At 43.0% G+C, this 18,072-nt stretch overlaps 1 protein-coding gene across 2 annotated transcripts in view; it reads left to right on the plus strand.

The window, feature by feature from the left end:
- The first annotated feature begins 9,105 nt into the window (after window positions 1-9,105).
- The window catches only part of VOPP1 (VOPP1 WW domain binding protein), a 170,105-nt gene continuing 161,138 nt past the window's right edge, over window positions 9,106-18,072 (plus strand). The window contains exon 1 of one of the 2 annotated variants that reach the window (XM_025273022.3): window positions 9,106-9,498. In XM_025273022.3, coding sequence (XP_025128807.1) covers window positions 9,445-9,498 — 54 coding nt within the window. In that variant the 5' untranslated portion in view covers window positions 9,106-9,444. The remainder of the gene's footprint in view (window positions 9,499-18,072) is intronic. The other variant, XM_006074766.4, reaches the window with a different exon arrangement.

An 18,072-nucleotide genomic window follows, 5' to 3' on the forward strand; every position in this document is an offset into this window, starting at 1 on the left:
GGAAAGAGTTAAATAAGATAGCTTTAGATAAACTCTGTTAAGAATAATTATGCTTTAGGAATCTCTATTTTAGTCTCTGCAGATATTTGACACTTAAAAATTTAGAGTTGAGGTAAATATTAAGTGATGGAAATTTATTGAATAGCTAGGTCATTCCCTGGAGAAGGCAATGGCACCCCACTCCAGTTCTCTTGCTGGGAGAATCCCATGGACAGAGGAGCCTGGTAGGCTGCAGTCCATGGGGTCGCTAAGAGTCAGATACGACTGAGCATCTTCACTTTCACTTTTCACTTTCATGCACTGGAGAGGGAAACAGCAACCCACTCCAGTGTTCTTGCCTGGAGAATCCCAGGGACGGGGGAGCCTGGTGGGCTGCATACATTTATATACATTTGTATACATTTATATAAATATGTATAATATATATTTTGGAAAAATGAATTTTTGCCAAATTTAAAAAATTATGACATTTTGATTCCACTTGTTTGACTTAGTATGAATAGAATGCTAGATTTCTAATTAAAAAATAGATATGCAACAAGTAACAAAGGTTTACTATATAGCATAGGGAACTATGGTTAATATCTTATAACAACCTATGATGGAAAATAATTTAAAAAATAATATATGTGTATAACTGAATCACCTTGCTTTACACCTGACCATTGTAAGTTAACTATACTTCAATTATATATATATATATATATATATACATATTTTAAAAGAGTTAGTTAACAAAAGGACTGAGTGAAGTGGTAAAAACGGTGATAATTTTTATGGTTGCTGTTCTGAAAAATTACTCTTTTGAATCTGTGTTACAGGTATAAGGTAAGTCTTCCCCTCAAATTAATTATGACTCATAGTAATTTGGTAAGTTACACTTTTGTAAACAGAATTGAAACATTTATGCCTTTTCTCTATCTGCCCCCTCCAGAGACTGTAAACTCTTAGGTTTTCAGCAGCTTTATCAGATAAGTTAGGAAGGTTACCTCACTAACAGATACAGAAATCTCAATATATTGGGGGGATCTTGTAAATGGAGGAATTCACCTAGATCTGTTAGGAACCCATGTGATAAGATACAACAAGTAGGAATATTTCCTGGACCATAACAGATTGAGGAAGGCAGCTGGTCCAGAGCTCCTTTGGTTACTATTGACAGACTTAGTCCAGTAAGAGAAAACTAAGTGACCTATCAGTGAAATCTTTGCTAGACCTGGGAATGAGCCTTCCTAGCATCATGGGATGAAATGGTCATGAAATGCCTCTGAAGTATGGTCAAATTTGTGACCAAGAGGGGGCCCTGTCAACCACAAACTGGCACTTGCCAAACAGTAATCCAAGTCTATGCTCCAACCTCTAATTCCAAAGAAGTTGAAGTTGACTGGTTCTATGAAGACCTACAAGACCTTCTAGCTGCTAAGTCACTTCAGTCGTGTCCGACTCTGTGCAACCCCAGAGACGGCAGCCCACCAGGCTCCCCCATCCCTGGGATTCTCCAGGCAACAACACTGGAGTGGGTTGACAAGACCTTCTAGAACTAACACCAAAAAAGATGTCCTTCATCATAGGGGACTGGAAGGCAAAAATAGGAATTCAAGAGATATCTGGAGTAACAGACAAGTTTGGTTTTGGAGCACAAGATGAAACAGGGCATAGGCTAACAGAATTTTGTCAACAAACCACAATGGTCATAGCAAACACCCTCTTCCAACAACACAAGACACATCTCTACATATAGACATCACCAGATGGCCAATATTAAAATCAGAATGATTATGTTCTTTGCAACCAAAGATGCAGAAGCCTTACAGAGTTAGCAAAAACAAGACTGGGAGCTGATATGGCTCAGATCATGAGGTCCTTACTGCTTAAATTCAGGCATAAATTGAATAAAGTAGGAAAAACCACTAGGCCATTCAAGTATGACCTGAATCACATCCCCTATGATTATACAGTGGAGGTGACAAATAGATTTAAGGGATTAGATCTGGTAGACAGACTGCCTGAAGAACTATGGAGATCCATGACATTGTACAGGAGGCAGTGACCAAAACCAAACTAAAAAAAAAAAAATGCAAGAAGGCAAAGTGGCTGTCTGATGAGGTTTTACAAATACCTGAAAAAAGAAGAGAAGCTAAAGCAAGGGGAAAAGGAAAAGGTATATCCAACTGGATGCAGAGTACCAGAGAATACCAAGGAGAGATAAGAAGGCCTTCATAAGTGATGAACACAAAGAAATAGAGGAAAACAATAGGATGGGAAAGACTAGAGATCTCTTCCAAAAAACTAGAGATGTCAAGGGAACATTTCATGAAAGACTGGGCATGATAAAGGACAGAAATGGCAAGGACCTAACAGAAGCAGAAGAGATTAAGAAGAGGTGGCAGGAATACACAGAAGAACTATACAAAACAGATCTTTAAGACTTGAATAACCACAATGGTGTGGTCACTCACCTAGAGCCAGACATCCTGGAGTGTGAAGTTAAGTGTGCCTTAGGAAGCATTACCATGAATTAAGCTAGTGCAGGTGATGGAATTCCAGCTGAGCTATTTGAAGTCCTAAAAGATGATGCTGTTAAAGTCCTGCATTCAATATGCCAGCAAATTTGGAAAACTCAGCAGTGGCCACAGGACTGGAAAAGGTAAATTTTCATTCCAATCACAAGAAGGACAATGCCAAGGAATGTTCCAACTACCATACAATTGCACTCATTTCACATCCTAGCAAGGTAATGCTCAAAATCCATTAATCTAGGCTACAGCAGTACATGAACCAAGAACTTCCAGATGTTTAGAAAAGGCAGAAGAATCAAAGATCAAATTGCCAACATTTGCTGGATTACAGAGAAAGTAGGAGAATTCCAGAAAAACACCTACATCTGCTTCATTGACTGCACTAAAGCCTTGACTGTGTGGATCACAACAAACTGCAGAAAATTCTCAAAGACATGGGAATACCAGAACACTCTACCTCTCTCCTGAGAAACCTATATACAAATAAAGAAGCAATGGTTAGAACCAGACATGTAAAAACAGACTGGTTCAAAATTGGGAAAGAAGTACAGTCAAGGCTGTATATTGTCACCCTGCTTACTTAACTTATATGCAGAGTACATGATGTGAAATGCTTGGCTGGATGAATCACAAGCTAGAATCAAGATTGCCAGGAGAAGTATCAGCAACCTCAGATATGCAGATGATACCACTCTAATGGCAGAACGTGAAGAGCTATTGAAGAGCCTCTTTAATAGGGTGAAAGAAAAGAGTGAAAAAGCTGGCTTAAAACTCAGCATTAAAAAACCAATGGCACTTGTTTCTATCACTTCATGACAAATAGAAGGGGAAAAACTGGAAGAAGGGACAGATTTTTTTTCTTGGCCTCCAAAATCACTGCAGACAGTGACTGCAGCCATGAAATTAGAAGATGCTTGCTCCTTGGTAGCAAAGCTATGACAAAGCTAGTTATTATTGTTCACTCAGTCATGTCTGACTCTTTGATATCCCATGGACTGCAGCATGCCAGGCTTTCCTGTCCTTCACTATCTCCTGTCTTTCAGGAGTTTGCTGAAACTCATGTCTATTGAGTCAATGATGCCATCTAAACAACTCATTCTTTGCTGCCCCCTTCTCCCTCTGCCTTATCTTTCCCAGCATCAGGGTCTTTTCCAATGAGTTGACTCTTCACATCAGGTGGGCAAAGTATTGGATCTTCAGCTTCAGTATCAGTCCTTCCAGTGACAGGGTTGATTTCCTTTAAGATTGACTGGTTTGATCTCCTTGTTGTCAAAGGGATTCTCAAGAGTCTTCTCAAGCACAAAAGTTCAAAAGCATCAATTTTTCAGTGCTCAATCTTCTTTATGGTCACTGTCTACGTTTGTCATAGCTTTTCCTCCAAGCAGAAAGTGTCTTTAATTTTCTGGCTACAGTCACCATCTGCAGTGATTTTGGAGCCCAAGAAAATAAAGTCTGTCACTGCTTCCATTTCTCCCCCATCTATTTGCTATGAAGTGATGGGACTGAATGCCAGAATATTAAGGAGCAGAGATCACTCTGCCAACAAAGGTCCACATATGGTTTTTCCAGTAGTCATGTATGGATGTGAGAAATGGACCATGAAAAAAGGCTGAGTGCCAAAGAATTGATGGTTTTGAACTGTGATGCTGGAGAAGATTCTCGAGTGTCCTTGGACTGCAAAAGAGATCAAACCAGTCAATCCTAAATGAAATTAACCCTGATATTCATTGGAAGGATTGATGCTGAAGCTGAAGCTCCAATACTTTAGCCACCTCATGGGAAAAGTCTACTCATTGAAAAGACCCTGATGCTGGGAAAGATTGAAGGCAAAAGGAGAAGGGGGGGCGACAGAGGATGAGATGCTTGGATGGCATCACTAACTCAATGGACATGAGTTTGAGCAAACTTCTCGAGATAGTGCAGGACAGAGAAGCCTGGCATGCTGCAGTCCATGGGGGTCACAATAAGATGGACACAACTCAGCACTAGAACAACAACAACAAATGGGCACTTGCCATCTCCCTCTACAAGGATTAAGTCATGTGCTGCTGCAGCTGCTGACCTTCAACAACACTTGAAGGGAGTTCAAGGTGGAAAGCAGAAATGAGGCACTCTGTCTTTGGGGAGAAAACTGGAAAGATAGATCTTCAGATAGGTATTTTCAGGAATCGATTTTATGACCCCAATTATTTTATCTCCTCGTATATAGAAAAGCACTAAAATCTTTCATGGTGACGACTGTTCCTCGTGACTAGCAGCAAGCTTCACGAGACTAGGAGAAATTTTCTGGAAAATTATTTGGTTGATTGAATGTGTTCCCCCTGCAACAAGATGACATATTTACTGACCTTGCCCCTTGCCTCTTTGGAACAGTTTCTCAGAGCTCTCTGAGTTACTGTCCTTTGGGCTGCAGTCCTCATTTTGCTCCAAATACAACTTAACTCGAAACTCTCATATTGTGCACTTTTAAAGTCAATATAATATTTTAGAGAGAATACCAAGAGTGGTTAGACAATCATTCTGTACACAGATTACATATATATAAAATAGATAACCAACTAGTTACCTACGATATAGCACAGGGAACTATACTCAATATCTATAATATTTTTCAGATTCTCTCTCCTTATAGGTTAGAGAATCTGAAAAATTATATATATATATATATATATCTGAAGATACATATACATATGGATGTATATATGAATCTCTTTGCTGTACATGTGAAACTAACGCAACATTGTAAATCTACTGTACTTCAATTAAAAAAAATGGTTAAAAAATAAAGAGATTTCAGCGTGACCTATGGATCTAGTCCACTGTCTCAGCAGAAACTGGGAATATAAATGGGGTTGTATATCACCCAGCAATCCCACTGGTGGGCATACACACTGAGGAAACCAGAATTGAAAGAGACACGTGTACTCCAATGTTCATCACAGCACTGTTTATAATAGCCAGGATATGGAAGCAACCTAGATGTCCATTGGCAGATGAATGGATAAGAAAGCTGTGGTACATATACACAATGGAATATTACTCAGCCATTAAAAAGAATACATTTGAATCAGTTCTAATGAAGTGGATGAAATTGGAGCCCATTATACAGAGTGAAGTAAGTCAGAAAGAAAAACACCAATACAGTATATTAACGCATATATATGGAATTTAGAAAGATGGTAACGATGACCCTATATGCGAGACAGCAAAAGAGACACAGATGTATAGAACAGTCTTTTGTACTCTGGGAGAAGGCAAGGGTGGGATGATTTTTGAGAGAATAGCATTGAAACATGTATATTATCATATGTGAAATGAATCACCAGTCCAGGTTCGATGCATGAGACAGGGTGGTCAGGGCTGGTGCACTGGATGACCCTGAGGGATGGGACGGGGAGGAGGGTGGGAGTGGGGTTCAGGATGGGGACACATGTACACCCAAGGCTGATTCATGTCAATGTGTGGCAAAAACCACTACAGTATTGTAAAGTAATTAGCCTCCAATTAAAATAAATACACACACACAAACACACACACACACAAATAATTTACCAACAGGAAATGCACCAAAATGTTAACAAGATTATGTCTGGATAGTAGGTTGAATGGTGACTTTATTTTTCCTTTCTATATTTTTCCATTTTCTATCACATTTGTATTAAAAACTCAAAATTTTATTTTTAAATAAAGTAAGTAATACACACACACACACACACACACACACACAATGGGGTTGTAACAGCAGGAACACCAGTGTCTTGAACTAAAGGGGACAGAAATAGGATAAAATGAGGGAAGACTATTGCAGATTCTTCAGGATGGGACAACAAAACTATTTGGCTTTGAACATGCATTATCCTTCAAGAAAAGAGGGAAATGACCTTCAAGTGGAACTGTCTCCTCAGTTTCAGAGAGCAGGGCCACTTACTAGGTTCCAGTGGGCCAAGCTGCCACCATCCAGGGCTGAGGAGGCAACCTTTCCTCTGCTGCACCCTGTCAGTAGGCCCAGATGCCAGAGATGCAACCCCAGTGAGCCCAGAAAACATAGCACTGAGGCAAAGAGAATTATTCTCAAGACTTAAAATCTAAGAATTTTTCCTGCTGGATTTGGATTTGTTTGGAACCCATCCCTGCTTCCTTTTTCTCCTATGTATCTATTTTGGAATGGCAATGTCTGTACTATGCCTGTCCCACTGTTGTATCTTGGAAGTAAATAATTTGTCAGGTTTCATAAGTTCACAGCTGAAAAGGAATTTTTCCTCAGGATGAGTGGCACCTCAAGTCTCACGCACATGTGAAGCAGATGGAATTTAGATGAGATTTGGGACTTAAGAGTTGATGCTATAATGGGTAAGACTTTTGGGCTCTTGGGTTGGAGGTGAATGTATTTTGTGTGTGTCAACTTAAAAAAAAACACACAACCTAAAAGTTGAAAATGATGTTTTTTGTGGACTTACTGAGGACTTAAACCTGGGAGACAGCCTCTCAGATACCTCTGAAGGACTGTTCCAAAGAGATAAGGAAGGAGGGAGGTACCAGGATATATAGGAGTTTTTGAAAAAAAATAAAAAAATAAAAAAACCGAAAACCAAAAATTAGGTAGTGTGAACATCAAAAGATTACTAATAATGAAAAACCAGGCACCTCAAATTAAGAAATTTAGCACTTTTCTCTGTATGGGAAGATGCAAGAGTCTGGGCTCACTGAAATAACTCCTTTTCTATGTACCTTAACTATCTATGGCCACTGTCCTGCTTTCCTCTATCCTGAATCTTTTCAGGGTGTGCAGTCTGGTGGAGCACAGTGGTTGAGGGCCTGATGCCCACATCATCCTTTGTTTAGTGCTTTGGTAGGCAATATTCTTTGTCCACATGTTTGAGAAGGACATGAATTTGGGAAGGACAGTGGTGGAATATTGTGGGTTGAATTGTATCCTCTCCAACTCATATGTTGAAATCCTAATCATCAGTACCTCTGAGTGCGATTCTGTTTGGAGACAGGACCTTAAGGTATGGGGAGGAAGGAGGGAGGACAGTTCAGGATGTGGAATACGTGTATACCTATGGCGGATTCATGTTGATATATGGCAAAACCAAAACAATATTGTAAAGTTAAAAAATAAAAAAATAAAAAAAAAAGAAAAAGAAACTGAGGCCTGGAGAAGTTAAAAAAAAAAAAAAAAAAGGTGAGAGAGGTAAAATAAGGCCATTGTTGTGGACCTGAATCCAATCTGGTGGTGCCCTTACAAGAGGAAATCTGCACAGGGCCACGAGGGCCCTGTACACAGAAGGATCAGCACGTGAAGATGCAACAAGAGGGTGGCTACCTGCCAGACACAGAGAGAAGTCTCAAAGGAAATCAACCTGGTTGATCCACTGATTTTGAACTTCTTCTCTTTGGAACTTTGAGTAAAATAAATTTCTGTTGCTTAAGTCCTCCAGTCTGGTACTTTGTTATGGAAGCCTAAGCAAACAGCTAGTGCAAAGGAAACTGAAAAGTGAAATCCTCAGTATTCTAAACCCTGGGGGCCTATTTTTATGGAAGAAGAGGTGAGTTAACTCAGACACTAGGATAACCCCTTCTCGTTGAAGACCTTTTCTTTTCTAAAGGGTCCCAAGTAATGCTTCAGACTGAAAAATTGAACTAAAACATCAGTAGTTAAGGGCTCAGTTATGTTGCACTTACCTTGTAAGTGATTAGGTAACCCAGAGACAGAAGTCTGCAATTCTTTCAATTGTTCATTTAGTAACGCCTGGGGCTGCTGAACAACCAGGTGTGGTAATGTCTTTTCCTATTCAGTACTCCCAGGTCTATGCACTTTGCATCCTACTGGTGCAAGAGACTATCTCTCTTAGACACCAGGCAGAGTTTTCTCGTCTCCCTCCCTACCTCCCCCACGAACTGGCTCTCCAGCTCATGATCTGGTACAACTTACAAGCTCAATAAATACTTGTTGAATAACTGTACAAATGAGATGCAATCTGAGCCAAGATGTTGGGGGGGGGGGGAGGGATACGGTAAGTACGTGGTACTGGAAGCTTCCCTTATGGCTCAGCTGGTAAAGAATCCGTCTGCAATGCAGGAGACCCGGGTTCAATCCCTGCTTTGGGAAGATCCCCTGGAGAAGGGAAAGGCTACCCACTCCAGTATTCTGGACTGGAGAATTAAATGTACTGTATAGTCCATGGGGTCGCAAAGAGTTGGACACGACTGAACTTTCTTTCTTTCTTTTCACGTGGTACTGAGGGGTGGAAAGTCAGTTCAGCAGAGGCGAAGGACATTGCAAAGTTAACAGCGGGACGGTAGGCTTCATGGTCCAGATGTAGAGGGTGTGCATGCAGGGACAGCGCAGGAGGACGTGGGCATAAAAGCACCACATTTAAGTGAGAGATGAGGCATAGGGAGCCTTCCATTCTCGGTCTGCCTCCTCATCCTTTGGCCATCCTTGCAGTCACACGTGGGGAGGGTGTACCATCCCACGGTGAGCGCAGGGATGAGAGGGACGAAGAACCTGCAGGCACACAATAGGTTCATGTGCCTCCTTGGAACAAGCCTCACGCGGAGACTGCTTCTTTTATAAACCTTACCAGGCCTATTCAGGGGTGACACGACGGTGTCTTCGGAGGGAGCAAACGGCTGGCAGCTTCCCTCCACTCGCCCTGCCGCGCGACTTGTCTCCTCGCTCCTGGCGCGTGCACTCTGGAGGGGAGGACCCTTGACACTCCTTAGCTGAGCCGGGGGCGCGCGAGCCCAGGCGCGCGAGCCGGGGGCGGAGCGCGGCGAGGGCGGAACGGCTCATCCCGGGTCCCCGCTCGCCCGCTCGTGCCTCTGGGTCCCCAGGCTGGGATCCCGCCCGCCAGCCCGCTGGCCGCCTTGCAGGGGAAGTGCTACTGACCCGCGCCTGTGACCAGGAGGACGTGCAGCCATGGACAGCCTGGCCTGGAGAGTGGCGGCACTGCTGCTCGGGCTGCTGGTGGAGGTAGGGCCGGGCCGGGCGGGGTAAGCGGGAGCGGCACCGACCGTCCTCAGGAGCCCTGGGGGCCGAGGGACGAGAGCCAAAGGCTCACCGACCCGCAAGAGCCTCGGTGTGGAAGGCTCTGGGCCCTGGTGACAGGGTCGCCCGAGCCCTCCCCGCCCTTCTGATGGCCCTCAGTCCCCCCGCCCCGCATTTATCGTTTCTCGCGAGTAGAGAGGACTCAGGAGCACCCTTTGCGCGCTGTGCGCCGGTTCACCCCCCGGGGCCTCGGCTCTGGTCTGGGTGAGGGTCTCGGGTGCGGTTCAGGCAGAGATTCCAGGCGCCCAGTGGTTTGGGGCTTGGGGCTGGGGCGCCGCCGGGTCCAGGTGCGACCGCGCGGATGCGTGGCTGTGGGAAACGTCACGGAAGCACGAGTGAAATGGCGGGACAGAGCAGAAGTCCTCGCATGTGAAAATGGAGTGCAGAGTCTTCAGATGCGAGAGAAAACCTCCGAAGAGATGGCGTGGTGGGTGTGGCCTTTTGGCGCCGAGACCCGGGACTTGTTGAAGCGACTACGGAGGAAGCGCCGGTAACCGCAACCTCGTGGAGACCTCGACTGCCCACTGCTGGAAAGGGGCTCCCTCGGATGGGGTCACCCCCTCCTTGATAAAACGGATTCTTTAAAATGTGAGCTGGGGGGGGGGTAGATGCTGGGGTGCAGTGTGGATTAGGGCTTGTTCCATTCCTTGCTTGGCTTCATTATTTTAAAGGAAATTATTGTTAATGAAGTCTAAGTAAATGGAGGATGAGTATCTTACGTGTTCAATTTTAGGTAGTACATCTTTGGAAATGACTCCTTGGTTTTCTTCATTTGTAAAGAAATACAAGTTACAAAATGTTGGGAGGGAGAGCCTTAGCTCTCCTGCAAGAAAGGTTAATGGAAAAGTTTCTTATGCCAGGCGCCACCGTAGCAAGACTTCCTGTTTTTGTTCCTGTGTCCCCTGGCTAAGTGGTTAAAATTTTCGTGGAGTGCCCTCCACTTGAGTTGTCTTCGATTATTCAGAATTTTATGACCTTAGGAATAACATCCTTTCTGTGATCACCAAACAGATAATGGACAAGTGAATCTGACCCCACTGTTCATATAAAAAGGCATGCATCTGTACTTACACGTGCAATCCCACCCCCCCACCCCCACTTAAAAAGCAGCACTTGGTGAAATAATTTACACTAAAATTTAAATAACTGAATTGATGCTTTCACAAAATCGATTATCTAAATGGTTGTTAATTTTTGTTTTCATGGGATGATGCAGTGTAACCCATTTTTACATGATTGTCCCAAGCAGCTATTTTGTTTGTGGTAGAGGGGTGTCTCTCTGTGGCATTAAGGAGATTTCTTTCTAATTTATCACATGGAATCTTAACACATGAGTTATGTATCTGAGATGTTTTCATCTTTAGTGTGTTGCTCTGAATTTCATTTAATATTGGTTATCAGGACATTTTTGATGCTTTTGAAGTCCTGAATCACATACTTAAATGTGCAACTTCTGTTGCTGAGTATGTGGAAGCAAAGAGCTGTTTTCAATTTGAGGGTATAAGACAATTAAGGGAGATGTTGAGAAGCCTGACAGCCAGCTGCAACCTGGGATTCTCCTCTTTGTTTCTTTGTTCTTCTTGCATTGGTTTCATTGTGATTGTAGTGTAGTTGACCATAAACCACCTGGCGGCCTTTTTGCCCTCTGGGATCCTCTTCCAAGCCAGAGTCACCCTGGGTTGCTTGGGGCGAGGGTGGGGGAAGTGTGTTTGCGGGAAGTCCTTGAGCGGGGAGAGTATCTAAAAGCTGTTTAAGCTGTTTAAGAAGGGATTTCCTCCAGCTGCTTCACTTCCTTAAATAGAAATTCACTTACCTGTTATAGAGCTAGACTGAATGTTTGTTTTTTAATTAGCAAACACAGAGTGCCTACCCTGTGTCAGGGATTGTTCTAAGCATTTAACAAATATTAACTCGTTAATCTTCTTAGCAATTACTTTAATTCCCTTTTTTGTTTCAAATGGGAGATGGTAGAGAGCTTGTCCACAGTCTCACTGCTGTGACATATGAGGCCTTGAGATGCAGCACTAGCCGCGGTCTCACCACCCAGTGCTGTGTTGCTGCCTCTCCCTCTGCTGGACACAGAGACATGCAGAGAATTTGTACAGGTCTGTCCTGAGGCCAGTGGTGGACTTGGAGAGGTATTGTCTCATGAAATGGGTAAGCCAACAAAATTCCCATTGGAACTCAGTTACATTTCCTTCGGGGACCATATAATTTAGCATCCAAGCTATGATACTGGAGAGTGAAGGTGGGGACTGTCAGCAGTCATGTCTGCACAGTTAGGCCGCAGCAGGACTGTCCAGGAAGCCCCAGTACGTGCTCACCCGAAATCCCAGGCACAGCTGTTGGTAGAAACAGGCTGGGGGTGGCATTATCCTTCCCCGGGGAGACTTCAGGGAGCTCATTACTCAAGTGACCTTTTCTTTCCGTCAACTTGGACTTGCCTGTGAACTGCATGGGAAGCCAGTGAGGACCCTTGTTACATCTTTTCTCCTCCCCACTCTATGCCAGCCTTGTAGATCCCAGGCACATAGGCCGTGGGGGAGGCCACAGAATAGGGGAATCCCAAAGCTCTTTGAGGGTCATGAAATTCTAAACTTCTGTGTTTTTCTTCTGTTCTCTGGTTTCTGGAAGGCCCTGCTAACAATGCCTACAGGAAGAGTGATGGTGTGAGCTGTCTCCTAGTAACTCTGGTGAATTAATTCCCAGTGGCCTTCACTGGGCTGCAGCAGCACCTTAGAAACTGAAAAAGAAAAGCAGTTTCAAAGCTAATTATGCCTTAGTAGAACCTGGGGAGTCATTAGGTGCTGAGCATATGTGCATATGGGCTTTTGTCAGGCTGTGTGGTTTTCTGGATATCACTGCAATCTCTTTCTAGAGGTCTGGTTGTTGACACTTTGTTAGATACTGAGTAGTATTTGTTCTGGGTTCTGTCCTTTCTGAAATGAGCCCAGAAATGTGTAGTATATTATTCAGTATAAAATTACCCCTGTGCCAGGGCTGGGGACTGAAAGCATCCATTCACAAGGGAAGAAACTCTGTACTATGTTATTTTATTTAAGAGACTGGCATCAGTATCTTTCTGATCGTCCCCTGGACCAAAAGCTGGAAACCTTTAAGTGAGGCCGCCATGTGTTTCAAAGTTATTCTGGCCAAAGAACATCCCTTCTTGGGCTAGAAAAAGGAGTGGTCTTCTCTTAGAGACAGTTGGAAAGGGAACATTGTTCTTGAAACCAGGGAAATTAACAGGATTACTGAGTATTTTTCCAAGTCCATTGTATTTTGACACCCAGGAGTCTTGAAATTAGAACCAACTCATGTTTAAGAGTGTTTTTTGTCTCATGCCATCTGTTTTTTGTACCCTGGAATTGCAATGAATGTGGCAGCCCCTGGATGCCAATTTTCTGAAATAAACCAGTGCAGCTGTCCCTGAGCAACATGCAGTTTGAATGAAAGAGAAGACTGTAGGGAGTTTGTTATCTCTGGAAGCTCTCTGGAGGCTAGGTGATGAGGGTGAGAGGTGGCAGTGGTAAATGAACCTGGTGGGAAGGACTCCACTCAGAACTGCGGGAACTGGCTCCTGCTGTAAGAAGAGGACCTGGGGCTCTGGGCACAGACTCTGGGGCCCTAATTAACCTTGCATTCTTTGACTTGTGCAAACCTGTGAAGACCAGCTGGATGGCAGTGACTCTAGAAGTACATAGATTAAGCTAGTGGCCACTGGATTATTTAGCCATGGGCTGGCAAGTCATTCTCTTAGAACCTACATTTATCCTCTTAATGAGGTCTCTCAGATGTCACCCTCTTGATGAGGCCTACCTTGACCACTCTATATAAAATTCCAACCTAAATCTCTTCCCAGCACACTGGCTCTAACCTAAACAATTCCCTCCTTTCTCCGTATTTATTCACTTCAAAATATTATGGAATTTACTTCCCACAATCTACACATTATAAAGGCAAAGGTTTTGATTCACTTGTGTTAACTGAAATATCCCAAACTCCTGGAACAGTGCCTGGCATACAGCAGGGATTCCATAAATATTTGAACAAGTGAAAAGAACCATGGGTAATGACCCTGGAGGAGGGAGCTGAATACAACTTCAGTAGGAGAAGGGAAGGTAATGTATTAGCTATGACTCTGAAGGGTCTTTGTGTGCTAATCACACAAAGAGCTAATCATTATGTGAACACCTGTAGAGATGGAACCTCACTATCTCTAAAGCAATGTATCAAAATTTTGGATAATTTAAGTTGTTAAAGTTTTCTGTTATATTGAATAGAAATGTCTGCATTGTTTCTACCTGGTCCTAGTTCTATATCCTTGTGCTTTTCAGAAGAAATATAATCACAATGACAGCCCTTCACAGCTGTGTTGCTCTCCATGTGTTCTTCTCTAGGTTTCATTTCCTTCTGTCATTTCTCACAAGACATGGTTTTGCATCATCTCATCATCCTCACAGATACCCTTTGAAAATTGCCAAACTGGATGGACAGTGCTTAGGAAATTATCACTGAAAAACTGGTCCTAGAAAAAGACCTTGGAGTACAAAGTGAAGTTTGGCCTTGGAGTACAAAATGAAAAAGGGCAAAGGCTAACAGAATTTTGCCAAGAGAATGCACTGGTCATAGCAAACACCCTCTTCCAGCAACACAAGAGACGACTCTACACATGGACATCACCAGATGGTCAATATTGAAATCAGATTGATTATATTCTTCTTAGCCAAAGATAAAGAAGCTCTATACAGTCAGCAAAAACAAGACCAGGAGCTGCCTGTGGCTCAGATCATGAACTCCTTATTGCAAAATTCAGACTTAAATTGAAGAAGGAAAAGCCACTAGACCATTCAGGTATGACCTAAATCAAATCCCTTATGATTATACAGTGGAAGTGACAAATAGATTCAAGGGATTAGATCTGATAGACAGAGTGCCTGAAGAACTATGGACGGAGGTTCATAACGTTGTATGGGAGGCAGTAATCAAAACCATCCCCAAGAAGAAGAAACGCAAAAAGGCAAAATGGTTGTCTGAGGAGGCATTACAAATAGCTGAAAAAAGAAGACAAGTGAAAGGGAAAGGCAAAGGAGAAAAGAAAAGATATATACATCTGAATGTGAAGTTCCAAAGAATATCAAGAGAGATAAGAAAGCCATCCTCAGTGATCAATGCAAATAAATAAAGGAAAACAATAAAATGGGAAAGACTAGAGACCTCTTCAAGAAAATTAGAGATACCAAGGGAACATTTCATGAGAAGACAGGCACAATAAAGAATAGGAACAGTATGGACCCAACAGATGCAGAAGATATTAAGAAGAGGTGGCAAGAATACACAGATGCTATGCTAAGTCACTTCAGTCGTGTCCGACTCTGTGCGACCCCCATAGACGGCAGCCCACCAGGCTTCCCTGTCCCTGGGATTCTCCAGGCAAGAACACTGGAGTGGGTTGCCATTTCCTTCTCCAATGCATGAAAGTGAAAAGTGAAAGTGAAGTCACTCAGTGTCCGACCCTCAGCAACCCCATGGACTACAGCCTTCCAGGCTCCTCCATCCATGGGATTTTCCAGGCAAGAGTACTGGAGTGGGGTGCCATTGCCTTCTCTGAGAATACACAGAAGAACTATACAAAAAAGATCTTAATGACCCAGATAACCACGATGGTGTGATCACTTACCTAGAGCCAGACATTTTGGAGTGTGAAATCAAGTGGGTCTTAGGAAACATCACTATGAACAAAGCTAGTGGAGGTGATGGAATTCTAGCTGAGCTATTTCAGATCCTAAAAGATGATGCTATGAAAATGCTGCATTCAATATGCCAGCAAATTTGAAAAACATCAGTGGCCACAGGACTGGAAAAGGTCCGTTTTCATTCCAATCCCAAAGAAAGGCAATGCTAAAGAATGTTCAAACTACTGCACAATTGCATTCTTCTCACATACTAGCAAAGTAATGCTGAAAATTCTCCAAGCTAGCCTTCAATAGTATGTGAACCAAGAAATTACAGATGTTCAAGCTGGATATAGAAAAGGCAGAAGAACAAGAGATCAATTTGCCAACATCCGTTGGATCATCGAAAAAGCAAGAGAGTTTCAGAAAAACGTCTGCTGCTGCTAAGTCGCTTCATTCGTGTCCGACTCCGTGCGACCCCTGAGACGGCGCCCACCAGGCTCCCCCGTCCCTGGGATTCTCCAGGCAAGAATACTGGAGTGGGTTGCCATTTCCTTCTCCAATGCATGACAGTGAAAAGTGAAAGTGAAGGCGCTCAGTCATGTCCAACTCTGAGCGACCCCATAGACTGCAGCCTACCAGGCTCCTCTGTCCATGGGGTTTTCCAGGCAAGAGTACTGGAGTGGGGTGCCATTGCCTTCTCCAAGAAAAACATCTACTTCTGCTTTATTGACTATAAAGCCTTTGACTGTGTGGATCACAGTGAACTATGGAAAATTCTTCAAGAGATAGGAATACCAGACCACTGAATGTGCCTCCTGAGAAATCTGTATGCAGGTCAAGAAGCAACTGTTAGAACCAGACATGGAACAATGGAATGATTCCAAACTGGGAAAGGAGTATGTCAAGACTGTATATTGTTACCTTGCTTTTTTAACGTCTATGCAAAGTACATTATGTCCAATGCTGGGCTGGATGTGCAAGATTGCCATGAGAAATATCAATAACCTCAGATATGCAGATGACACCACCCCTATGGCAGAAAGTAAAGAAGAACTAAAGAGCCTCTTGATGAAAGTGCAAGAGGAAAGTGAAAAAGCTGCATTAAAGCTCAACATTCAAAAAACAAAGATCATTGCATTCAGTCACATCACTTCATGGCAAATAGATGGGGAAACAGTGGAAACAGTGAGAGACTATTTTCTTGGGCTCCAAAATCACTGCAGATGGTGACTGCAGCCCTGAAATTAAAAGGTGCTTGCTCCTTGGAAGAAAAACTATGACCAACATAGACAGCATATTAAAAAGCAGAGACATTACTTTGCTGACAAAAAGTCCATCTAGTCAAAGCTACATTTTTTCCAGTAGTCATGTATGGATGTGAGAGTTGGACCATGAAGAAAGTGGAGTGCCAAAGAATTGATGCTTTTGATCTGTGGTGTTGGAGAAGATTCTTGAGAGACCCTTGGACTACAAGGAGATCCAACCAGTGAATTTAAAGGAAATTAGACCTGAATATTCATTGGAAGAACTGATGCTGAAGCTGAAGCTCCAGTACTTTGGCCACCAGATGTGAAGAGCTGACTCATTGGAAAAGACCCTGATGCTGGGAAAGATTGAGGGCAGGAGGAAAACAGGACGACAGAGGATGAGATGGTTGGATGGCATCACCAACTCAATGGATGTGAGTTTGAGCAAGCTCTGGGTCTTGGTGATGGAAGTTGGTGATGGACACGGAAGCTGCAGCTCCATGGGGTCTCAGAGAGGCGGACACTGAAGTGAGTGACTGAACTGAAATGAGAAAAAGACCACTCAAGAGTGAATAAAACAGAGTTCAAAGTTTCATACTGGGAAAAAGTTTGATTTAGCTTTATTTGGAAAAAGCAAAGCCCAGATTATAAAATAAGTTAATTTTATTCCAAGTACTCATTTTTAGAATTGAATCAATGGGTGAGGGGAGGAATTATTTTTCTGGTAAAAGTCTGTGATGCATAATAGCGTACTCCTCACTTGACTTTGGAAGTTAGTGGCATGATCATATTAAGAATTTTTTCTGTTTTTCCAGAATTACTTGCTTGAGTAATCAATCCCACCATCTCCAGGTGGGGGCAGGAGGGCCATCTACAGCTTCTCTTGGTCTTTTTTTTTTATTATTATTATTAATATCATTCTGTTTTGAGCATCTGTGGGGTCGCACAGAGTCGGACACGATTGAAGTGACTTAGCAGCATCAGGGTCATTATTAACAGGTACCTTCCAGACTTTTTTGTCTCTTCCATAGGCTTGGTGTATCTTTGTAAGATCTGTGTCAAGATCTGCAAGGTCACTTTGCCGCCCATCTGTGTGTTACTGGTGTTGTACTTACTTGCCTGTGATCCTGGCATGGGAGGTTGCTTATGGAGCTGCTCTTGTTAAGTGAGCTGGGGTGTTGGTGCACTTTCTAGAAGGAGTGAGTTCAGTGTTGTGTGCATTTTGTCATGCAGCCTTTGGCTTGACTCCCATCTCTTCCCCACTGGGACTTGTTTGAACAATAAGGACACCCTGTTCTGTAGGTGTGCCCTCACTGGCGCTGTCGCGGCCCTTGTTTAGACCTTTTTGTTATGTAGATAAAATAATCCAAGAGATTCACCTTGACTCTGCAGTGACACTTAAATCTTTTTAACATCAACTGGTGGTAACCCACAAATCCTCATAATAGTTGTAGAGCGTTAGTATAATATTTAAAACCTGAATTGAGGACTATATATTCATTCTAATTATATTTTACGTTACTTCCTTCATCTCATCTTCTTAAGTCTGTTTGAATACTGTTTTTTAAAATCAG

The sequence above is a fragment of the Bubalus bubalis genome, chromosome 21 (assembly GCF_019923935.1).
Source record: "Bubalus bubalis isolate 160015118507 breed Murrah chromosome 21, NDDB_SH_1, whole genome shotgun sequence".
Classification (NCBI taxonomy): Eukaryota; Metazoa; Chordata; class Mammalia; order Artiodactyla; family Bovidae; genus Bubalus; species Bubalus bubalis.